Raw genomic sequence first — 26053 nt, 5'->3', positions numbered from 1 at the left:
AGCTGTCAAATCTGACAGAAAAATACGAAAGTCAGTCGTGTGAATCAGGAAGAAATGTAATTTTTCGGAGAATTTTCTGCTCCCTAGTAATTGTTTAGTCGATTTTGCTAAATGTAAAGTTTGTGTTGGGATGTCTTCTTCAGAAATAAGAAAGTGATTTTTATCGGTAATGTGTAACGTGGCAATAATCCAGTAGTGGATTGACAAAGCACTGACAAATAATACTTGTAAGTAAAATGTTTTTTTTTTGTTGTGAATATTCGAAGTGCGTTTTGGTTTTATGTAATGAAATATAATCTAGCTTCTAATTCTCCTATCGTAATAACCCTAGTTTTTGTCAATTAGACGTAATGTTTGAGGTAGCAGTCTTCAAATTTATGTTTTCATCTGTGCGGAATATTTCCAAAATTAATGTGTTTGAATTATGCATAAACTCCTTTAGGTTACATTCTACTTGAACTCGGAATACTGAAATTTTAGCCGATCTGGAATATTTTTGAGGATCTTCGTTTTGTCCTTGACATAGCCAGATAATGGTAACGGCAAAACCATTATTCCAGCTCTAAGTACCCATGCATATTATAAAGCTTATTAACTCAGTTGAAAATCAATGCTAATGAAAATATTCCACACGTACCTATCTGGTTTGGAAGATAATAAAACCATCACGTTGTGATAATGGTTATCTAGATGTGTTGTTTTGACAAAGAAATCAGTCATGGAAGTTTATTTTGTTTTTCACTTTATTCAGTTTTCAGTAGTTGTATTGTTGTCTTGTTATATCACCAGCGAAATATCGCTTATTTGAAAACTTTTTTTCGAATTTATTGCCAGAGCTGATAAAATTTGTTCTTTTGACCGAAAAGGTAATATGCTGAGGAAAATATATTGTTTATCTGGTTAATTTCGTCGCATTAGTATTTCAAACAAGTCATGTTTCATTCTTGGCTTTAATTTTGTTATTTTCAATCAATTGGCTATTGTGCTATTTCTAAGTTTTCACTTATTATTTCTATTTTTCTTTCTAGATTTTTTATATTTATTTGACGATGCACACCAGCCTCGAGATGGTATGTATTTTTTTTCATTCATTTTCGTAACATAATATTTTTTTAATTTTTCATCTCCCTCTTGTTTTCTTAAGTTTTTTCGAAAACTTCCTACACATTTGAGATTATTTAGAATTTTATATATAATTTATTGTTCAATATGTATTTCAAATCAACTAAAATTCAACTTATTTCAAAGTGTTTTTGTCTCGGTTTTTGTCCATAACCAGCTGGGTTTCTCCCAGAACTATACAACATATCCAGTTTTCAAGAATTTCCGTAAGTCTTTCAACGTCTTGAGTGGAAAATCTATCTATTACATCTGTTTTTTTAACTTGAATTCTTTTCAAATATCGCTCAGCTTTGAAATATTCAGTTACAAGTTAAATATTCGATGATATAGAAAATAATGATGAAGTTTCTGCAATTTCGAGCGTTTTGAGTAGATTTTTCGGCGTAAAACAGTGTTAGCTGCGTTTCCTTTGGCACTCCTATCATAGACATAGAGTCTATATGTCTATGGGCATTCCATTGTTGCTGGGTCTCCAGAGAACTTTTTCAATGTTCTTTTTTGTGTATAGCTACAAATTCTATGGTTTTCCAGGTGTTCATAAATGTGATGCGAATACTGGACAGCGTCCAGAGCAGCCATGACCTTTTCAAATTATTCCATCACAGGAGATAGTACATCTTTGCCCTTGAGACGAAGTTTAGGAAGACAGCGCGTTTGTTTGAGCGCCGTCTGGCCAGATCCTCCGATCAACAAGAAGGAACGAAGAAGGGCCATCTATTCCTGGTCTTTCGGGTACGGAACCCTCACAGAACTTGGCGAAATAGTCGGCACAAAGCAAGAATTCATCTGCAAAAAAGGTACATTTTTGAAGTTATCCGAACAAAGCATTTTATTCCAGAGCAATTCTCGCGGTCTTTAATTTTTTTGTACCTTTTTTCTCGATTTGTCGAATCGTTTTCCATTGACGCGCAGGGTTGTGAAATTCCGCAAATGTCCAACGAGCGTGGAGTAGGCTATGGAATAATAAAATTTGACGTTTAGTATTCGAAATTTCAAACGTCAACTTTCAATAGTCCATAGCTTACTCCATGACGAATTCTCTCCATGAAAATGTAAAAATTTAATAGTCAAACACCATAAGCTTTTCAAACTTCACCGTGTGAGATATGTAGATTGAAGAAAACATCACCTATCCGGTGTGTACCTTTTTTCCTGACATTTACTGGAAGTAATTCGAAGAAATTTGGTACAAATTCGAGTAAGCCAAGGAAGTTCGTCTCACTTATTGACCATATTTTTTCGAAGTCTTTTTGTTTAAAGTTGTCCGCACAGTGGCACAGTCTTGTCCAAAGTAAAAATGGGATGAAAATGCGGTAGCAATAATGGCACTTCATCACGAAGCACTTTTGATGCAGTGTCCTACTTTCAATACCATTTTTTTATCTTACGTCCCACGATAACCCATTTTTTTATGACCCCCAAAATTCAGATAGTCTCGAATGTACTTAACCGTTATAAACAATGATGATTCAGGCATCTTAGTCCGGTAAACAGAGGTCTGAAATCACTTTTCTGGGAATAAGCTGCATTTTTGATATAATTATTGTATCTGTTTCATTTTTTCGTGGATGGTGTCGCATTCCACAGTCCCGTACTTGATATTCAATAAAATCGAACTTGAGGGGTTGATGACTCCGCCATCTTGAATATTTTTTAAGTGGCGATTTTTAATGATAAGTGTTTTGATTTATTTTGATGTGTTGTATTTTGTATCGAACCAAAAGACTCACTCTGAAAATACTTTGTATGCTTAGTTTGACGACAAGAGGAAACATGAAAAAACATATTTATTTCACACCAGTGGACTTTGCATTATACTCTGCCGCTCCGTTTTCAAATATCAAGGAATTTCGAACAGTTTTCTGATAATTGTATTCTCAATTCTTTTTGAAAAACCGTGAAAATCATTTATGTAACGATCGTTTATGAAAACCCTATACAGAGTGAGTCTTTGACTCGTACAAATATATCAACAGTGTATTCTTGAGGTCAAAAGAAACACTTATTTTCTTTACCATTTTTTCCGAATCGGCTCGGTTTAAAAGATACAGGCTCTTGAAAAACCATATAAAAATGTTATTTTTACTTCAATCTCACAAACGGTATTATCGAAGGACATGAATTTCGGAATATAGTTTTTCATTTATTTGATGAATCTTTTTCGAACACAAGATTACCCACGTTTTCCAGTTTTCTCATTATGATCATTACGTACTATAAAAATACCAAAAATTCAAAGAACCCAACTCTTGAAACTAAGTTGGACGCTATTAAATGAATATTCGAACGTTTTGTAAAAGTATTCTTCATATTTTCTCCTGTAATGCGCCGTTTTCGAGTAATTTTATATTCAAAAATGAAAAAATATCTGTGAAATTCGAAAAATTGGGTACATTGGCTGAATGCAACTCTATTTTGCAGTGTCATAGATTTAACTTATTATTATTATTATTCTGAAGGGAATTTTATTTCTCCACGGGTGGCATAGCTAATTATGGAAACTTAAGGCTAGATTTTTTTATCAGGGCCGAATCGGAAAAAATAGCGTAGGAACAAAGTGTTTCTCAAGAACTCAAGAATCTACTTTTAAAATATTTGTACGAGTTGAAGACTCCCTGTATAACCCTTTTTAATTGAATTATATTATAGTTTTCATGTGATTCTGATTCGGGATCAAGCAGCTTTGAACAAGTTCAATACCTGATTATGAGATAACAAGCTGACAAAAGCGTCAGTTCTTTTATGAGCAATTATTCACTGGTCTATATAACTTCATGGTCAGAATCACAGAAAGAGGCTCTGAACATAGAGATATCGAAAAGTTTCCGTAGTATTGAGATATTGAAATGAATATACAGTTTATATTGAAAATGTATTAAATAAAGTAAAGTATTCTACTCGCATATTATGGCCATTATTCACTCGGTTGATTTACTACACTCGATTTAATTCGTCTCGTTTTATAAACGTAATTCGCATGAAAAATAGCCATCATAATAAGCTCCTTGAATGATATATACTATCTCGTAGAATGTTTCCTAATTTGGCTGTATAAATAAGAAATTGAAGGCTTTTACAGCCAACAAAGTAAAGGCTTAATCGTCTTATCGCCAGTATTTGAGGACGTTTTGCACTGCACGTTCTTGCGGTTAACCATAACCGTCTACTTATATTGCTCTTCCTTTCTCTTCTCACTCTTAATTATCATAATTGATATTATCCGATTATGAAAACGGACTGAGTACGGCTTCAATTAATAAAACGCCGCATTTGAATCGATCTCGTGAGTCATTTTTATTCCAGGAAATTGCAGGGATCGATATATCACGTATACATAGTTCACGGGCTGGCTTCGAGAAGGAGAACATTATTCACGCTGCTCAAAAATTGAAGTGGATAATTTACATGCAGGGTGAGTCTTTGACTCGTACAAATATTTTTACATTATATTCTTGAGGACAAAAGAAACACTTTTTTCCTATTCCATTTTTTCCTATTCGGCCCTGATAAAAAGATATAGCCATTTTAAGTTTTCATAATGAGCTGTGCCACCCCTGGAAAAACAAAATAACCTTCAGAATAACAAGCTGAATCTGTGACACTACACATCTGTGGATCTTTTGAACAGAGTTGTGTTCAGCCAAAGTACCCAATTTTTCAAATTTCATAGATACTTTTTTATTTTTGAACATCAAATTACTCGAAAACGGCGCATTAAACGAGAAAATATGAAGAATACTTAAATTTTACAAAGCGTTTGAATATTCATGAGGTAGCTTCGAACTTAGTTTCAGAGTTGGGTTCTTTGTATTTTTGGTATTTTCATGGTACGTGATGGTCATAATGAGAAAACTGGAAGACGTGGATGATATCTTGTGTTCGAAAAAGACTAGTCGAATAAATGAAAAACCATATTCCGAAATTCATTTCATTCGATAGAACCGTTTGTGAGATAGAACAGTTTTAATGGTTTTTCAACAGTCTGTATCTTTTAAACCGAGCCGATTCTGAAAAAATAGTAAGGGAAAAAAGTGTTTCTTTTGACCTCAAGAGTCTACTGTTGAAACATTCGTACGAGTCAGAGACTGATCCTTTATAAAGGAAAATATAAGGGCCGGTTGCAGGAAAGTCGATTAAGATTTGATGCCCCATCAAAATTCAAAACTGTCATTTTTGAAGGGATAAATGGAGGATTAACTTTTGATGGAGCATCGAATTTTAATGGACTTTCCCTTCAATTTTAAAGCTTTCTTCAGCCGTATTAAAAATGACAGTAAAGGAAGCTTTAAACTTAAAGTGGCTTCAAATTTGATTATGAAACTGGACGTAAGACGATTTGTTAGCAACTTGTTTACTTAGACCTTCGTTTAACCAAATTAGAAGGCTTCTAAATGCATACGCTTCCACAAATGGTACGTACAGGATGGGCAAAATTGGTGATACCCGAACTACAACTTTTTCAACCCAACGAGATAAAGTAAAATGAATACCACTTTACGGTCGTCTTATGCCATCAACTGCATTTCACTATCTTCTTTTGTTTTCGAGTTATAGGCCAAAATTGAAATTTGGGCGATTTCAACTTTGGTCATTATCTCCGTTTCTGTTTGTGCTAGGATGTTGTAATGAAAACATTATACAGACTTTTTTGATTGATTGATTCATTCATTGCTGTTTCCCGTTACTGGGAATTTATCTACAAAAAGACAAAACAGAACAAGCCCCAATTTCTTGGGGCTAATTGCGACTGTGTGCCCTCCTGTGACTGAAGAGACCCAACCGTGACCTACAGATCCTTCCACACTCCGGGCAAGGATAGTCACAAACCAGATCTGGCCGCCGCTGAATTCTTCTCGAGTCTCCATTGTAACTGTGCACCATAGATCTCCACTGTGACCTGTCTAAGGCTAGTTGTTCCCAGTTATGATTGGCATTAACTGATTTTAGGGATTGATGTAGTGTATCCTTAACCGCTTATACTGGCCTCCTGGTTTCCGGGCTCCCTCTGCCAATTCGCCATACAGAGCTATTTTGGGAAGTCTTGTGTCTTGCATGCTCAGAATGTGGCCGCTCCACCTTAGTCAGGCCCTAGTTACATGAGTCTCAATTGTTGTACAACTCGCGCGTTGCAAGACTTCTGCATTCGAAACTTTTTTGATAGCAATTCTGTGGCGCACTATGATTTTTTTTCTACAAGTTTATTTGTTCAGCTATAACATAAAGTTGTGTGAAAACAGTAGTTTGAAATGACTTTGAAAGAATACATCGCCCTCAGTCTTTCTAAGCCATTTCAAACTACTGTTTCTATAAGAAAATACACATCTTTATGTTATAGCTCAGCAAATAAACCTGTAGGAAAAAATCATAGTACGCCACTGGATTGCTATAAAAAAAGTGTCTATAATGTTTTCATTTCAACATCCTAGCACAAACAGAAAGGGAGATAATGACCAAAGTCGAAATTCAAATTTTGGCTTATAACTCGAAAACAAAAGAAGATAGAGGAATGCAGTTGATAGCATTATTAGTTTATCAAAAAAAGACGACTGCAATATGCCATGCATTTTCCTCTACCTCGTTGGGTGAAAATGTTGTAGTTCAGGTATCACCAATTTTGCCCACCCCCCCAATGAGAGTTCCTCTCATTTCTCATTGGAAAATGAATGAATCATTCAAGTATGGGAGTGACCACATAAAAAATATGTAATTACACAATCAGTCAATTATTATTGGTAGCCTAAACCACAACTGACTGGCATTATTAGAGTTTCTCGGAAAATGACGACCGTAATGTACCATGCATTTTCCTCTATCTCTATCTCCTCTATCTCGTTGGGTTGAAAAGGTATCACCAATTTTGCCCAGCCTGTACAGCAATACTTTAAATTTGATTCAAGGGCAAAAAGAATAAGTTTTCTCCCAACTATATCCACTTCATTTTTTGAGCAGTGTATTATAATCGCGTATTTTGAGCCCTCTCCGTTCGTCTCTACGCGGATGCGTGAAATTCATGCGATATTCAATTTTAACTTTGAAACAATAAACCTCGGGATTCCTGAAATTGCGCGGTTTGATCCCACTTTCCTCGGTTCGGTTCCAACGATCGAAAATAGAGGAAATTGTGGGGCGCGTCGTCACGAACGCAGCTCGTCATTCATTTCTTTCAGTCTTATTATTGATATTTTATTCTGGCTGAAAACTGGTGGTTGCGTGTCGCTAACGAGCTGCTCTCCTGAATGGAGGATGTGACGTTGGATAAATGATAAATCAAAAATGAACGGAACTTTTTCTCATTTCTTGTAATCGTGAAAAAAACTGGAACAACATGTTTTTAATTCAGCTAGAGATACACTATTCGACAAAAAACCAGACAAGCCATTTTTTCACAAATATATTCTTCGAGAAAACTGGTTCTTTTTATCATTCTACGAAACAACGAAAGACAGATAGCATTTGAATCTTCTGTTTGATTATGTGAGATTATAAAATCATTGGAAACTAAACTGAAGGTATTTTTTTCATTCATACAAGGAATTGTATTCGTTAGATGAAATTGGCAAGGCATTCAGCAAACTCTCACTTTCATAGAAATTTGAGTTTTCCTAAACCATGAGGTTTTCGTTTAGAACATAGTTAGATTTTTTCTGAAAATGTCAGATTAAAAATATAGTGGAATCCACTTTTTGCTATTTACTTATTTATCGAGGAAAAAAACGAAGAACTGTGTATCACAAAACAATTTTTCTCTACACGAAACTCATCCTCAGGATCTCAGTGACCTATTCTCAAAATTTCGGCTTCCCAAAATATGAAATATCTTTTCTATGCATATTTCATTGTTTTTGGCAATTCTCTTTGGAAAACTGTTAATATCTCCGAAAGCATCAGGAACAGATATAGGGAAGTACTAGACTAAAATACTCAGATGTGGATAGAGAAGCGAATAAAGCCATATAATAAATAAGCAGGGTGTCCCATTTGAAATAACGAAGTTTGTAGTATATTTCGTATAAAAGGCAACGTCGCAACATTGAAAATATTTCAGTCGAAGATTATAGATTAGAAAGATAGAAAACGCCTTCATATATCTAGTACTAAAAACTAACTACATTTTGGTCTTTGAAAACACATTTGACAATGAGATGGCGCTGCAAACGTTCTGTCAATACAGAAAAACTGTTTCATAACAGTTTACTGTTTTATAATTGAAGGGCGCGAAATTCGAATTCTTTTCTTCGTATTGAATTCCAACATCGACTTTGTTGAGACCAGAAAACAAACATCCTGAGCGTCAAAACGAAAGTATGGTTTTGTTTTGTGACCAAGATGTTAGTTTTCATCTGAACATTGTTTGGAATCAATTGATATCAATAAGATGCGCTGTCGGATGTGCTATGTTCTTATTTGCAATTTATAAAAAAGCTACAAATATTCAAAATTAAGGACAACAAGTAGAGCTTTGACTAGGACACGAAAGTATATGGTGATCTGCTATACGTCAAAGGTGTTACTCATTTCTGTGCAATAGGTTCTTTTGAATTAATAAACTCAGTTGAATTTGTACAATTTATATCAAATTAATATGATCCAATATTCAATATACCATTATAGCATTTCAAGAATTTCTTTACATATTAGTTCCAGAATTTTCAGAACAACAATCCAAAATAACCTTGCAGAGGTATAATACAAGACCCGTATGTTAGCCCGTCAGTACAGTTTCTTTATGATTATGATGATATGGTCTCTTCATGATACAATATACAAATTGATTAATTAATTAATAAAACACTCACAGCAGGTTTCATAAAACTTTGACTTTCCAAACAACAATTTGACATTCACTCGATTCCCAAATCGAAATCAATAAAACCTTTGCATTTCTGAATATATTGAGGTAGTAGCAATTGAGAATCTTTGAATGGACGTATAAAGGTCATAATTTTCCATAAATGGGCCCTTCATGCAAGGGATGCTTCCTGCATGCAACAATTTACGTGGATGAACAGTTCTCAATTGACTTCCAGTAAAATGTTCACTGCACATGGTGTAGTCAGTTGTGTTTGCAGGCCTTTACGCCCTGAAAATTTCATCTACTTCGGAGTACTGAGAGAGAATAAAAATCAATGAATGATCGAGTCACATGTTACCAGTTCTAATACTCACATTTCCAGTTTCCTTAGTAAAGTAAAAAACTTAATTTCAGTGAATCCATTTTATTTGATCCACAGTTCTTTACCATGTATTAATTTTCGAACGATATTTTGAGGTTTTCACCTGGCAATTTGGCAAGAAATTTCAATAACCAGAAACTAGAACGAGCTAGATAAACAAAAGGTTGTAAGAGAATCAAAACATTCAAAAGGGCCATCTGAAATCTTACCAAATTCCATATGTTTCTGCAAATGGCCCTCGAATTAATATTTAAACCAGTCTAAGGGTCTTAGAAACACATTTGAAGCACATATGGCGCTCGCATCACTTTGGTCGCTTCGTTCACTATCTTTCTTCTTCTTTCTTCTTTCAATATACAAATTGATTAATGAATTAATAAAACACTCACAGCAGGTTTCATAAAACTTTGACTTTCCAAACAAAAATTTGACGTTCACTCGATTCCTAAATCGAAATCAATAAAACCTTTGCGTTTCTGAATATATTGAGGTAGTAGCAATTGAGAATCATTGAATGGACATAAATGGGCCCTTCATGCAAGGGATGCTTCCTGCATGCAACAATTTACGTGGATGAACAGTTCTCAATTGACTTCCAGTAAAATGTTCACTGCACATGGTGTAGTCAGTTGTGTTTGCAGGCCTTTACGCCCTGAAAATTTCATCTACTTCGGAGTACTGAGAGAGAATAAAAATCAATGAATGATCGAGTCACATGTTACCAGTTCTCTAATACTTACATTTCCATTTTCCTTAGTAAAGTAAAAAACTTAATTTCAGTAAATCCATTTTATTTGATCCACAGTTCTTTACCATGTATTAATTTTCGAACGATATTTTGAGGTTTTCACCTGGCATTTTGGCAAGAAATTTCAATAACCAGAAACTAGAACGAGCTAGATAAACAAAAGGCTGTAAGAGAAAACATTCAAAAGGGCCATCTGAAATCTTACCAAATTCCATATGTTTCTGCAAATGGCCCTCGAATTAATATTTAAACCAGTCTAAGGGTCTTAGAAACACATTTGAGGCACAGATGGCGCTCGCATCACTTCAGTCGCTTCGTTCACTATCTTTCTTTTCTATAATCTTTGATTTTCGTCAGACAGATCAGAAGCTTAAACCCTAGATACGAAATTTTCTGAACAATCCAATAATCCTTTGTCCTTGAACGTCTATAGGCCACCTACTTTTGGACACCCTATATAGCTTTTATTATATAAAAAAAAAGGTTAAAAAAACGTAAACAATGCTTCGTGGTGCTCTAGGAGCTCCAGAACTTTCACGTGAACATTTCATCGAGGAGATATTTTCAATTAGCATTCGATTGATAATCACGATGCGGCCAAGCCACATGTACGCCAACAATTTGGGCAATCCCAACGTTCGACACGTTTCTCGATAAACGATATCGCACCGATTTCCTTTGTGTATCGAACGCAATCGGGGGAAAAGCGAAATATCGTTGCGATTCCAACATTATTAGTCCCTGCTGTTTTTGATTAGTCAACCGCTTCCGGTAATTGAACAAATCGCGATCTGCATTCGAAACGATCATACATACATACGTGTTCGGTTAACGATTCGGACGGATCGACTCTCTGGGTGAATTTTCACGTCCTTGGAGGTTACCGGTGGATTTGTCGAAGAGAAAATTCGAACGTTAGTGTCTGACGTCGATCCCGAGTCGTTCGAGAGTCGACGATCGATCCTTCACGTGTTTTTCGATGAAAGGACGCGATTACTGTAAGTCGATTGAATAAAAAATTTCACTTTCAGAGTTTTGGAGCGAAAACTTCAATTGGATGTTTGAATATTCAGTATTTTGCAGGACCTAGGCCTTGTACTTAAAGTCTGCGAGCAGGGAAAGGAGTTATGAAATAGAATTCGGCGTGCACTTCATTGCAAAAATGTGAAAATAAAAAATCCCAACATCGAAAGTAAAATATCCTCAATAATTTCTATAGTTTCAATCGCGGAACTGGAATATACAGGGTGTTCTACAAGCTCTATGACAAACTTTGACAGAAGGTAGCTGTGCTTCTTTTGAACATTTTTTTTTCCTATGAACGTAGCTCGTTTTCGTTTAGGAGTTACACGCATTTGAATTTTTTTTTCATGTTTTGATCTAGTAGGCCGACAGAAAATATCGTTTTTTTTTAATTATTCATTCGACACTTGTTTCAATAAGGATGGTATCAAAAATAACCATAATGAACATGCATGGGCATTGCAGAATCCATATAGCATTAGACAAAGACGTTTCAGGGTAAACGTATGGGGTGGGATTTTAAAAAATGATTCGATATTTTATTTATTTATCTCTGCACAATTGAGATCCAAAAGGGGTGAACCCCATATAAGGTATCCACTAATTAATATAAAGAAAATACAGCTTCGATGCAATATTAGACTAGAACTTAATTTTTATATGTAACAAGACAAAAAGAAAAAAATATATATATTCGGACAAACATGAATCATCCAAGAAAATTCTCCTTCAAAATACGTTTTGCGGCTGTAGATTTTATAACAAAAATATCAATCTGGGAAGAATTCGTCCGCAGGAACGGAATGTGGAAAAGTTCAATAGTTCTTAAATTTCTTGTTGGGACATTTATACCTATTTTAAACAATAATTCAGGACACTGTATAAGATTTTGAGCAGAAATAGAATATCCGTAATGGCCCTCCATTATAAATGATCGTTCTAATGCATATGTGTATACAAATTTTTTGGAGCAGAAGGAGGACCAATACATGGCCACCTCGCTCGCCTGGGGGGGACATAAGAAGCAGCTTGTTTATCATGTTGAAATCCAATCTCATCAACAATTACTTGATAGACAAAGACAAGATGCAGCGTACCAAATACGAAACGACCAAAATCTGATCCGCCGAGTAACGGCATCTTTAGTTCGTCAATAAAAGCTTGCATTCAAGTACTTTCAAAATTTCCATTTATTATTATGATTTGAACATAGAAATATGATTTTTCAAATGCTTATATCTTCTAAACAAAAACGAATCGGATATATGTTCAGAGGAAAAAAAATGTTCAGAATAAGCACCATCTGTCAAAGTTTGTCATCATCATCATCATTGCTGTATCCCGTTGCCGGGAATGAATCTACAAAAAGACGAAAAAAGGAAAAAAAAACAAAAAGAAAAGAAAAAGAAAGGAAAAAAAAAGAAAAAAAAGGTGCGAACAGACTTATAATTTTTCAGGGCTAATTGCGACTGTGTGCACTCCTGTGACTGTAGAGTCCCAACCGTGACCTACATATCTTACCACACTCCGGGCATGGATAGTCACCAACCAGATCTGGCCGCCGCTGTATCCTTCTCGAGTCTCCATTATAACTGTGTACCAAAGACCTCCACTGTGACCTGTCGAATGCTAGTTGTTCCCAGTTATGATTGGCATTAACTGATTTTAGGGATTGATGTAGTGTATCCTTAAACCGCTTGTACTGGCCTCCTGGTTTCCGGGCTCCCTCAGTGAATTCGCCATATAGAGCTATTTTGGGGAGTCTTGTGTCTTGCATCCTCAGAATGTGGCCGCTCCATCTGAGTCGGGCCCTCGTTACTTGAGTCTCAATTGTTGTACAACTCGCGCGCTGCGAGACTTCTGCATTCGAAACTTTGTGGAACCATCTGATGTGCATTATCTGTCTTAGATGACGTTGTTGCGTTTGTTCAAGCTGTTTAATATGTCGCCTGTAGGGCGTCCAGCTTTCGCTTCCGTAAAGAAGCGTTGGGAGGACCACTGCCTTGTAAACAGCTATCTTGGTCTTCAGATTGAGGTCGTGATTTTGAAACACTCTGACCTTTAGCTTCCAGAATGCCTGTGATGCTGAATTGATATGGTTGTGTATTTCCGTGGCTAGGTTAGCCCTAGTATTTATGCAGCTTCCCAAGTATTTGAACTGCTCGACCTGTTCTAGGGTTTCATTCTCCAGGCTGATATGTGTTTGAAGGCTTTCTGGGGGACTTACCAGGATTTTGGTTTTGTCGATATTGAGTCTAAGGTACATATTATAAATGATCGTTCGAATGCAGATTTGCATACAAATTTTTTGGAGCAGAAGGAGGACCAATACATGGCCACCTCGTTCGCCTGATCTAAATCCCTTAGATTTTTATTTGTGGGGACATAAGAAGCAGCTGGTTTATCATGTTGAAATCCAATCTCATCAACAATTACTTGTAAGAATTCAAGATGCAGCGAACCAAATACGAAACGACCCAAATCTGATTCGCCGAGTGTATAACGGCATTTTTAGTTCGTCAATGAGAAGCTCGAATTCAAGCCGAAGGTGGACATTTTTACAATTTTTATAGTCTCAAAATTTCCATTTATTATTATGATTTGAACATAGCAATATGATTTTTCAAATGCTTGTATCTTCTAAACAAAAACGAATCGGGAATAGGAAAGGAATGTTCAGAATACGCACAGCTGCCATCTGTCAAAGTTTGTCATACTGCTTGTAGAACACCTTGTATAAATATAACCTAAGATAGTATAAAAAAAGAAGAAATATTGAAATTCAGAGCAAATTGATGAGCATTCAAGATTGATACAACTTGTACGATTAAATTAAGAACATAAACAGCAGTACACAATTCGAATTATCGTCAGTGCCATAGATTCACATACAGGGTGTTTCTGAATAGATGCGAAAGATTTCAAAGGGTGATTGATTAGCAAAAATTAAGGGGGGTCTTTCATATGACTTTCTGTTCAACATCTTTCCCCTCCAAGTTACAGCCCTTTGAAATTAGGTAAAAAAAATTGTTTTCATTTTTTATCCACTTTGAAAATTAGAGCAAATCAGGACAATAAAACTATTGTCATATGATTTCATTTGACAGCAACTTACTTTGTTTTTTTTTAATAAATGATGACCTCTGTGAATTAATAGGAAAAGAGTTTGAGCAGTATTTTATTTTTTTGATTAAACTAACAATTTTATGATGAAAAGTCAAGACATAAAAAAGTTGCAGTTGGAGTCTGCCTTTTTAAATCAATGTTTCAAATAGGAACTTGAAAAGTCCTCATGCTGAATATTATATGGGTTGTTTATTTCAGCCCCTTTGTGATAACGTTTTAGGGCAACAGAAACAATCAAAAACTGCTATTTTATTAGCATCAGGCAAATTTCAATATTCTAAATTTTTGCAAAGTGTATATATAGCGTAAAAACAATTTTTTCTACCAAGTTAGAAACTAGCACTGTGGTTGGAAAGTATTCCTTGGAAGGGAACGAAATATTCTCCCCAAAAATATGCAAGAATTCGAAAAAGTTACATATCAACACAGTTGAGCTGTCAAGCTACCTTGAAAACGTAAAATTTGAATAGGAATCGTTCGCAAAAAGGAAATTACCTATTTTGAAATTCACAATGAGAGCCAAGTGGTTCTTTCGCGATGATGATGATGATTCGGTCAATTCCTTCGATTGGGAGGAAGTACCCAAAACCTGACCTTATGCAAAATACTAGTTATTAATGCGCACAATATGGTGTAGTGTTAGATGATACAGTTGCCGACTTTGGAAGTAATTCTGATTGTGGAATATAACGAGTCGCATCATTACACATAATGTATTCATCCGTGAAAAAGTTTGGCTCGGATCAGTGACGGAACGTCAATGCAAATATCATGAGCGTCCCGAAAGGGGACCTCGGCCGCCCCTGGAAATGTCAACAGCATTGGATAATTTTAATTTTTTCCATATTGCCAATTTCCTGGATACTTTACAATGAGTGATTTCACAGTACATATATATTTAATTAAAAATGTTACTCTTTATGGTGGTTAAGAGGAACTAAGACTTACTACTGGTGCTTCCAACACAGTAAAATTGTGTATTTGATGTTTTCATCTAGGCCGTACGGAAGAGTTGAAAATGTTAAAAAAAAATATTTTTTCGAGCGTGTCAGATTTTTAGAGGATATGTTAATTGGACCCAAAGGAAGCTACTTCTCAAGACAATGACAATTCGCAAGGCCACAGTGGTCCTTTGAAAATGCAAGAAAAAATCGTTACTTGTACATACTCTAGCTTGTCATTTTTCATACAGATGGTTAATCTCAGTGTTGAAGATTTTTTAAAATTATCTCCCTTCATGTATCTCTAATCGCTTCTGTATTCATTATGAAAATTGTAAATAATAAAATTCTATACATCTTTTGCCTGAAGCCATTTAACATACTCTCAACCGTTTTCGAGTTAGAGGGCGATAAAGGCGAGGAGCTTAGCCACACATGCGAAAGGCCAAGGTCAATGTAGAACCCAGTCTAGTGTATATTCACCGCCCTATATCTCAAAAGCGTTCAAACGTAGAAAAAATTGCTTCGGACAAAATTTGCTGACACTGTTATGCTCTACAACTTTTATAATGAATGCGAAAACAATTTGAAGTCCAGGAGAGGAGATAATTAAAAAAATTGATTTCTGTGACATTTATGGAATTTTTATTGTTTCGGTTCGCTGAAACTGCCAGATTATATTTTTTCCGTTAATCTTGAATAATTAGCTCGAATATAAGAAAAAAACCACCGCGCTGGAGAATGTATACATGACTTTTTTTTTCTCAAGGTTTGCGCCCTCACACATTTTCGTCACGCTTAAATTGTCAGATTAAGAGGATATATACTTTTTAACATGTAATAATTATCCACATATATCTTAATCTGACACGATCTAGTATGTATAATGATCGTTTTGTTTCACTATTCTGACAGGCTGTCCCAGAAAATTTCCCCTATATAGAGTTACTTTCTGGGCGTATATCTACGTCAGAATGTTTTAGTTGAAAGAATTAAAAGTAACTATGATTCTTAAGGTACCTAGTAAAGGTAGTAATAGGCATAGGACTACCTTAAGAGAGTCAGAATGGCTTTTAGTAAGTATGACTCTCTTAAGGTAGTCCTATGCCCATTACTACCTTAACTACCTTAAGAGTCATAGTTACTTTTAATTCTTTCAACTATAACATTCTGACGTAGATATACGCCCAGAAAGTAACTATGACTCTTAAGGTAGTTAAGGTAGTAATGCCCATTACTACTATGTCAGTGGATTGGAGGAAAGAAGCCACAGTCATGGTTGTTTTGAAGCTCAAAATGTCGATTTTTCACAAAAAAACACTACAAGTGCCATGAAAACACCAATTCATTCTCAAATACTTAGTTAAGAATATTTCGAGAACTAATGCATAAAATGAAAAAACAATTACTGTGCTGAAATCAGTATAAAAATACCTTTCAAATGAGGTATCACTCACCCCATCTTCCCTATTCAAAAATTGGGGGTGAGGGTTGTAGTAGCAAGGGTTGAAGCGCTATGCGTCCGTAACCTACATCTTAAGTTGTCCCCCTCGAAACAGAAATCGACCTGTCCGAGCATTTCTATCGAAAAAATTTATTTCGTCTGTAATCTCGTCTGTTTCGTTTTCAAATGTCCACCCTGTATATTTGCTTCTTCAGGGCTACAAGAAATTGAAAATATACAGATACACACCGACAAAGAGCTTGACAAACGAATAACAACACTTTATACCATGATGCCACAGTGAAATTCACCTGAAATACAACAATATACTACAAAGAAACCTACCAGAGCTACAATTATGTTTTCCACAAGTTATAAATACTATTCACATACATGATACATAAATTATTCTATATTTCAGCTGAATTTTCCCGTTGACACAAATCTAACCGCAAATTTCCCCGCTTGTTTCAGGTAAAGTGGCCGATAACAACCAAATATTGGAACAGCAGCAGGGCCGCCGCCTAGTGACATCAATCGCCCTACCACATGTCTCGCCTTCGCCGTCCCGCCGTCGGTCCTGTAGCAAAGTCGATTTTAAGGCTATGCCGGGTATTAAATCTTTTGTCGGCTCACGAGATAAAAACTGTAGTGAGATCGAAACCTCGCTGCCCCTGGTGAAACGCGACGACCAGCCCAAGGGGCAGATAATAAAACAGTGCAGGAGTTTGGCGAATCTGCGCAAATGCGACACGGTGCTCGCCCTCACGGGCGTGCTCAAGTCCTCGTCGTCGACGAGCAGCGTCGAGCCCCTGCAACCCGTCAACAGACTGAGGATCACCTCGGACGGTTCGAACCCGAGGCTGTGCTCGCGGTGCTCGAGCCTGCTCACGCTCGCCTCCTCGTCGAAGTATTCACTCAATTCCTGTGCCGGATTCGTGCCCGTCAAGGACGAGCCCAATCTCCTGTGTAAATTGTGTCTCGCCGAGGTGCCTTCCAAAGAAGTTTATAAGATTAAACAGTGCAATTGCTCTTTTTGTTTAGAGGTGAGTTCCGGGAAATTCCGCGGAGAGTGCGCAACAGGTCTTATATGTCATTGCCGAAGATTATGGAGGATATTTATAATCTCATTATATTTATTACCTTTGGTTATCGCATGATACAGCCTCTCTAAGAACTAATACCTAATGGGGAGCCTACAGTGGCTGATTTGCAGCCTTGGCCTCCCTAGGCTCTTGGGGATGTAGAATGTTGAATTTACTCGAATAATTTTCACTCACTCTATACCGGGTATCCCAGAGCTTTTAGGCCAGCAGATATCTCAGTTACCTGCGGAAAAAAAAATTTAAAAAAATACTTGTCGTAGGAGACCATACGCTCTTTCATGCAGCATAGCAAAATCCACCCCCTGAGAAACAACCCCTAACTTTTGTTTTTCAAATGGCACCCCCATGTTTGTTTGGCTTCAACTGACAGCTCTTTTTAATTCTCAATCAATGATATATCATAACATGTAGTTGTAAAGATAGTCACTCGATAAAATTGAATTCGTTAGTGGGTACTGTTAATTGGACTGATCGAATTAGTCCACATTGTAGAGACAAGAAAAAGTGGATGTTGAAAAAAAAGAGTCAATAAAATGCTGTACTTTTTGTTTATTATAATTTATGTTATAAAACATTTTCTTTAGTATAATGTTGCAGTAACAATACAGCTGAGCGTATAAATTCGTATTTCATTTGTATTTTTATTTTCCATAATTCTGCATGCCATTCTAGCTACCATGATACATCATTGAATGAGAAATGAAAAAAACTGTAAGTTGAAGCACAACAAACATGGGGGTGCCATTTGAAAAACAAAAGTTAGGGGTGGTTTCTCGGGGGTTGTTTGTCAGGGGGTGGATTTTGCTATGCTGCATGAAAGAGCGTATGGTCTCCTACGACAAGTATCTTTTTCAATTTTTTTTCCGCAGGTAACTGAGATATTTGCTGGCCTAAAAGCTCTGGGACACCCGGTATATGTACTTTGAATTATTTCTTTTTATCATCAAGGATGTCCGATAGGCCGCCCTAGGCTCGGGCTTACTTGGCCTTAATGCAACTGGGAGTTTATGCAGAGTTACTTAGGACTAATACCTAAGAAAGGGACCAATCTGATTGACAGATGGCGTGCACGTGTTTTCCATCTACCCATGAGATTGGTCCCTTTCTTAGGCCCGTATTGATTGTCAGAACTGGAGTTGTGAGAATGTCTTGAGTAGCGTCTTGAGACACCAGTCTATTTAATAAATTTTACTTGAGATGTCAAGATGACGTCTCAATCTGCGATCTCACTTGAGTAGGCGCTTATTAATAAAAGTGACTGATGTCCACGAATGATCTCAAGATATACTCCATTCACTTTTATTTTAGCACTCGGTTGGCCATGGAAATTTGACACATTTCACTCTGTATAGTACGAAAATGTGAGGTTATAACGATTGTTAAAACATTTTTGGCTTTTAAATCAGCTATGTTGTCCGTCCTACGTAAAATTTTCTGTTATTACGTATTTTATCACAATGTCGAATCTCTTCGGAAAATATGTGACGAACATAATTGAAGTTTTAACAAACTGATTGAAGGCATACCAAATCCAGTTATTTGCATGGAAAATACAAGAGATCAGTATAATATCATAATATGCACTAGCTTGAGGAGAGTTAATGTTTGTTATCTTCTTTGGCTAAAGTTTGAATACGTTACATCAGTTGTAGATTTCAAAAACATTAACCCGAAGATGAAATGCATATTATGCAGTGGTTGGGAATGGTTATCTCTCAAAGGAATTAACAGATAATTACAAGAATGTTAAATTCTTCAACAAAAATCATCTTGCAGCAATATAAGTAAAAGGATTTAAAGGAAGTTTCAAGTCAAGATGAACTTCACCTTCGAACAAAAATTTCACATGAATAAACAATTAACGAGACAACTGGCGCGTATTCGTTGCTGTTCATCTTAATACATTGGTATAATATGAAAAATAAAAAAATCAATTTTCGGGAACTTATTCTACGATGACATTCTTCGAAAATCCTGTAGTAAACTTTTCGCATTAATTCACTCAAACATAAAATTCTCAAATGCCACCACTTTTTTGGGTCTCCCAGTAGAAGGAAAATCTTTGTCATCTTCTTCATTCACAATCTTTCTGACTGTGGAAATATTCAGCTGAAATATAAGTCGTTTAGATTCAAATGAAACATTATATAAATTCTCTTACATTGAATATGTTCGCTACCGTCTGACGTTTTGTGGATTTTAAAATATCAGGGTATAACTATTTGAATGAGCGGACCTGAATTCTAAATAGCACTTCCTGAAACCCTGTCTCTTTTTTCAATATCTTTCAGCATTTTCGTAATAAAAATTGATATTAGTTGTGGCAACGGCGTTATGATATTGACGACATTTCATGAGTGCCAACCTTACTCTGTTACAAAAACTTGAGAAAATTATTTCATGGCCAACTGACTGCTAAAAGAAACGTGAATGGAGTATAGACATCTTAATATTAGTTGTGGCAACGGCGTTATGACATTAACGAGATTTCATGAGTGCCAACCTTACTCGTTACAAAAACTTGAGAAAATTATTTCATGGCCAACCGAGTGCTGAAATAAAAGTAAATGGAGTTTCAATTATGAACTAACAAATAGCAAAAATGTTACCATTTATGTGGACCAAATTAACAGTTAACGTAACCTCATATTTTCAAAATAAATAAACAATCTTTTTTATGTAAACCATAATAAAATCACTAAACTTAAGATGTTCTTGTTAAAATTGATAGATTTTTCGTGAACTTGTCTTTGGTCTGTTGTTGAAACAAGAAAAAAGTGTATTCTCTGCTTCATATGTGTATTTTCCTTTCAGTGCATGACAGTTTATGTCAAATATGAAATAGCTGAAGGGGCCTACGACATATCGTGTCCCGACGCACGATGTCCCGAGCAGGGGGTCCTGCAGCAAGATGAGATTAAAAGACTTGTAGGAGAAGAACAGTTCGAGAAACACAAAAAGTACAGGCTGAACAGAGGTAAATACCGCCCGATGGCAACGTTACCGTCCTTCAATTCGACAAATCCGGTTTTCATCTTCTCCTTGCAGAGATCGAGGTGGACCAGAGTCGCACCTGGTGCCCGAGGGCCGGCTGCGAAACGGTCTGTTCCTTGTGTCCGTCTCAGCCCTGCCTACCTCAGAGCGTGCTGTGTCCCACTTGCACGAACAACTTTTGCAGTAACTGCAAACTGGAATGGCACGAGGGGAAGACGTGCGATCAGTACAGCAAACAGCTGGCCAGGGAGGGTAAAGCGGAAGAGCCCGGGATACCCTTCGATTCGGATCTCATCAAGTGCTGCCCCATGTGCAATGTTCCTATCGAAAAAGACGAAGGCTGTGCTCAGATGATGTGCAAGAGGTGCAAGCACGTGTTTTGTTGGTATTGCCTCGCGAGTCTCGACGTAAGTTTGACTGATAATAATATCTGAATGGACTGGATGAGTCTTTGAATGTAACAGTAAATTCTTGAGGTAAAAAGAAACACTTTTTCCCCATACCATTTGTACCGATTCGGCCCTGATAAAAATATATCGCCATTTTAAGTTTTTATAATGAGCTATGCCACTACTGGAGAAACAAAATTCCTTCCATAGATTCAGCTTGTTGAATAAGCTGAATCTATGGCACACACAAGTTTTCATAATGAGCTGTGCCACCCCTGGAAAAACAGAATTAGGCCAGGCGCAAATAGAAACGTAGGTTAGTGAGGTGACGCAGGGTGACGCAGCTTTTTCCTGCGCTGCACGTAAGATGTCTTAGGCCAGGCGCAAATAGAAACGCAGGTTAGTGAGGTGACGCAGCGTGAGTTTTTGTAAAACATAGAAAAGACGACTGCGCAAATAAAACGTGTCAATGACTTGTCAGATAGTACGTGCAGCGCAGGAAAAAGCTGCGTCACCCTGCGTCACCTCACCAACATGCGTTTCTATTTGCGCCTGGCCTAAAACTCTGGTGTATTCACTGATTCGATTTTGTTTTTAATTTCGTGGGGATATGGGATCAGTTTCGTTTTTCCCACTGTAGGTAGCGCTGTTTAGAATTTGACAGCATTGTCAATTGATATTTGAAAATAATTTGAATACTTTCCTACGACATACGAATATGTTGTATTTTTAAGCCATTATTGGTCTGTGAAAATGTATTAGTTTCGAGAAAGGGGTGTAGAACATTCATTAATTCAACATGTTATTCAGTTTTCTGTATGGACAATCAAGAACTACAGCTAAGAATTAGGTGTTGTTGGAATTTGAGGCAGAACCAAATCAGATGAACGAACACTCGGGACGGATATAAGTTTTTTGGCAACTTCTGCAATATTTCAAAGAAACTGTATTGGAAATACGTAATGTGAATTGTGAGCATTTATTGAGAATCAGAAATACATAAATCTATTCTTGTCTGTTCTTCAAATATTCTTCCTGAGTAGATATATTGAAAATTCCCTATCCGTCAACTGAATATTTTGGATATTTGACCAATCAACTATGTCTTATTAAAATCATATTGAATTACTCCCCCTAACGAATTCAAGTTGTCAAACGGAAATTATCTTGAAGAAGAACAGTAAACACTCCTTCGAAACCTTATTCGATAGTGTTGAAATATTGACAGATTTGTTTTTACAACGAAAATTAAACTGTAAATCACAAATATTCCTTAACAGCTGACAAAATGGGTCAGTTCATATTTTGCACTCGTTGATCGATATTCGATATCAACGAGAAACAAAATAAAACGAGAGAGTATCATTGGACTTCCTTTGGTAGAACAAGGATAGACCGAAGCAAATGACATGGTTGCGCGGCCACGAAACTGATCCCATATCCCCGATTTTCTGAAATGTTGATGCTTGCAAAAAGTGACAAGTGCACACACCAGTGTTGTAGACATCTTAGCTGCACGTACTATCGGACGAGTCACTGTCACGCTTTATTTGCGCGGTCTTGTTCTTTTCTATGTTTTACAAAAACTCACGCTGCGTCACCTCACTCAACAGCGTTTATATTTGCGCCTGGCCTTACCGTCAGAATACTTACCTAAATCTGTGACGCTACACTTTTGTGGATTTCTTAAACAGAGTTGTATTCAGCCAAAATACCCAAGTTTTCAAATTCCACAGATGCTTTAGAATTTGTTATCATTAAATTACTCGAAAACGGCTCATTATCCGAGAAAATACGAAAAATACTTTTATTTTACAGAATGTTCGAATTTTCATAAGTGTCCAACTCAGTTTCAAGAAACGGGTTCTTTGATTTTTGGTATTTTTATGGTACGTAATGGTCATAATGAGAAAACTGGAAGACATGGGTGATATCTTGTGTTCTAAAAAGATTAATCAAATGAATGAAAAACTATATTCCGAAATTCATTCGATAAAACAGTTTGTGAGATAGAACTAAAAATAAAACTTTCTTATGGTTTTTCAACAGCCCATATCTTTTAAACCAAGCCGATTCGGAAAAGATGGTGAAGGAAAAAAGTGTTCCTTTTGACCTCAAGAATCTACTGTTAAAATATTTGTACGAATCAAAGACTCACCCTGTATAGTCCATTCAAGAATTATTGACATCCTAGTAGGCCTCGAAAGTCCAGACGCAACTAAAAATAATAATTTCTGTGGTTTCCATCACAGAATTAAAAAAGATACCCGGTGGTCCACCCCAGACGCGGCGCTCATTTTGAGGGAGTAAATAAAGATATTTTGAAAATCTTTTCTTGTGGTGTGTGTAGGGTGTGCAAAAGCAAAATTTAAAATTATTGTCATATATACAGGGTCAAGATATAGACCAAAATTACACTTTTTTAAATGTAACACTCCGTATTTGACCTCAAGAATGGAATTCAAGATCAAATTATGATGATTTTCTTCAGACCATTTTATACCTCATTATATCAGACCATTTACGAGATAATGGCGAAAATGGTTTACTAGTTTTGAATTAAAAATCGAAAATTGCTCAGAAGCTATCAGGTTCAGATGTAGGAAAATTTTATGAAGATAGTTTCGAAATTAATTTTTAAGTTCAACGAGATATAAAAATACCATTTGCAATAAGAAAGTTTTCGACGATTATTTGTAGTTGATGTTTGAGAATTAGTTATGATCACTCTGTATATTATAGAGTTGAAATTTTCTTTTATATGTAGGAGTAGCCAACTTATCTACTCGAAAAAATTCTGTCTGTATCGCTGGCGTAACTAGTTTCTTCATTGATTGCTATTTAAAAAAATTCCATATTTCCGATTTTTCGCCATTATCTTATAAAGGGTGCTTCTGAGCTATAAAGTAATCTGAAGAAACTCATCATACCTTGAGCTTGCCATTTCATTTTTGAGGTCAAATATGGGTTGTTACATTTAAAAAAGTGTAACTTTGGCTATATCTTTGTTTTCGAACACCCTGTATATATGACAATAATTTTAGATTGTGCTTTGGGACATCCTACACACACCACAAGAAAAGATTTTCAAAATATCTTCATTTACTCCCTCAAAATCAGCGCCGCGTCTAGGGTGGGCCACCCGGTATAAACATAATCTAGAAAAGTATCTGGAATAAAGAAATACTCGAATTCAGCAGAAATGAATCAGCATTCAAAATTAATACAATGATTTTTTCAATTTCTTTGATTAGACCAAGAACATAAACAACATCATAAAATATATATCTAACAGATCTATGGGTCAGGTCAGAGTTTAATGCCAATACAGTTCTGAAATCAGCAACTCGAAATGTGATGGAATGGGCCATTACCAACCTATTTACTATTTTCCATAGGCACCCTAAATGTCAATAATTCTCGAATGGACTATCCACTTCAATTTTTGAGCCATGTATTTAGCGATAACTCAATGCTCAGAGTCCACTTTTAGTGTTTAACAGTTGAGTTTTATGTGGTTGTGACCATTCACAGAAGCAAACAGAATACTGATAGTATGTATTTGTTGCTAAAAACGGCTTAATTCCATTTTTTTTTTATAGGATGACTTTCTTCTGCGACATTATGACAAAGGTCCTTGCAAAAATAAACTTGGACACTCCAGAGCTTCGGTTATGTGGCATAGGACTCAGGTGATAGGAATATTTGCTGGTTTTGGAATTTTGCTACTAGTGGCCTCACCGTTGTTGCTTCTGGCTGCTCCTTGTATAATATGTTGCAAGTGTCGGGTCTGCAATGCAGGAAATACAAAAATGGACAACGAGGAATCGTCGTCCTCTGAAAGACTTTGAGATGATAGGAGCTTATGAATATTGTTGAGAATTATGAATAAAATATTTTGTTAGATGAAGTCAAGGTCGTCAAAGACGTTGGTGAGAAATTATTACGATATTTATTAATGGATTACCTGTTTCGTGTTTGAATTATGTATATATTAACTATGGGACTGCAATTCAAATGTCTTTTTATTGAGCACTATGTTAAATTATAACACATAAAAATAATAAAAACACTTTTGAAGTGTATAATTGTTCGAAGTGTGTTTTGTTATTATCGTCAAAATTTATTAGTGGATTGAAGAACCAGAGGAAGGTTTGATCCTTGAGTGAACGCAAGGGTGTTTGATTTCAGATTTTGAATCGCAAAAATTGATTCTTCGTGGTTGATTGGTCAACTGCAAGAGACCGAATTATCCATAGCTACTGAACAAATAAGGTGAAATTTCTTCTGGATTTGTCTATCGATTAGCTGAACACAATGGGTTATGAAACAGGTAATGTTATTTTCCTATAATTCTATATCTACAAGATGGAACATGTGTTGAAGCCATTCGAGGATGTCAAATTAACGTCAAAATATTTGTCCGAAAGATATGTTGGTAATACTGGGAACCCTGCCGTGGTAGCCATATGTATAGATAAAATGACAAAGAATTGGCCTCCATTTCCTCCTCGATCTGCGATGAATACGGGACATAGCCTAAAATCGGCAAATGTTGAAAAAGTGTCTATATTTCTTATAAAGAATTTTCTCCCACACAAAATTTTACTTTTATCTTTTGTCGCGCGAAAATATTTAAAAAAATTGATGAATATGGGTAATATTCGAAAGTCATCAAAAGGAACCATAGAATTTAAGGTGCCCGGCTAACTTCACGTTATACGATTGACATCGATTATGCGGACATGGGCGTAACATTCGACTGGGCATTCACGATTGAAACTTTTGTTTTTTTTGCATTTTTAAAGGTTTTCTTCAATCTTCGAAGGGATTTCATCGCTTGTTCTTCGAGAAAACGAGACATAAAGATTGCATGATGTTCATAGATGGTTTTAAGGGTATATTTTAAAGGGATTTTGTATTTTGTTGTTTTAATCGGTTATACTGAATTTGTCTCTTTTCAATTTGATGAATTTTTATATCATT

The 26053-nt window shown here is 36.1% G+C and overlaps 1 protein-coding gene across 3 annotated transcripts; it reads left to right on the top strand.

The window, feature by feature from the left end:
• LOC123322843 (probable E3 ubiquitin-protein ligase RNF144A-A) lies at positions 1–25164 on the top strand. 3 transcript variants are annotated; one of them, XM_044910888.1, is made up of 7 exons: positions 1–227; positions 1029–1070; positions 1654–1919; positions 17053–17624; positions 20499–20661; positions 20733–21085; positions 24670–25164. In XM_044910888.1, exons 3-7 carry the CDS (start codon positions 1700–1702, stop codon positions 24916–24918), a joined length of 1557 nt encoding a protein of 518 aa, XP_044766823.1. In that variant the 5' UTR covers positions 1–227; positions 1029–1070; positions 1654–1699; the 3' UTR covers positions 24919–25164. The 3 variants fall into 3 exon arrangements, with proteins under 3 accessions (XP_044766823.1, XP_044766824.1, XP_044766825.1); XM_044910889.1 differs by lacking the exon at positions 1–227 and adding an exon at positions 751–866; XM_044910890.1 differs by lacking the exons at positions 1–227; positions 1029–1070; positions 1654–1919 and adding an exon at positions 10889–11042.
• Positions 25165–26053: the final 889 nt, after the last annotated feature.

The sequence above is a fragment of the Coccinella septempunctata genome, chromosome 1, assembly GCF_907165205.1.
Source record: "Coccinella septempunctata chromosome 1, icCocSept1.1, whole genome shotgun sequence".
In the NCBI taxonomy this organism is placed as follows: Eukaryota; Metazoa; Arthropoda; class Insecta; order Coleoptera; family Coccinellidae; genus Coccinella; species Coccinella septempunctata.
Note: the sequence above shows the minus strand (reverse complement) of the source record. Positions and strands in the feature narration are given on the sequence as shown.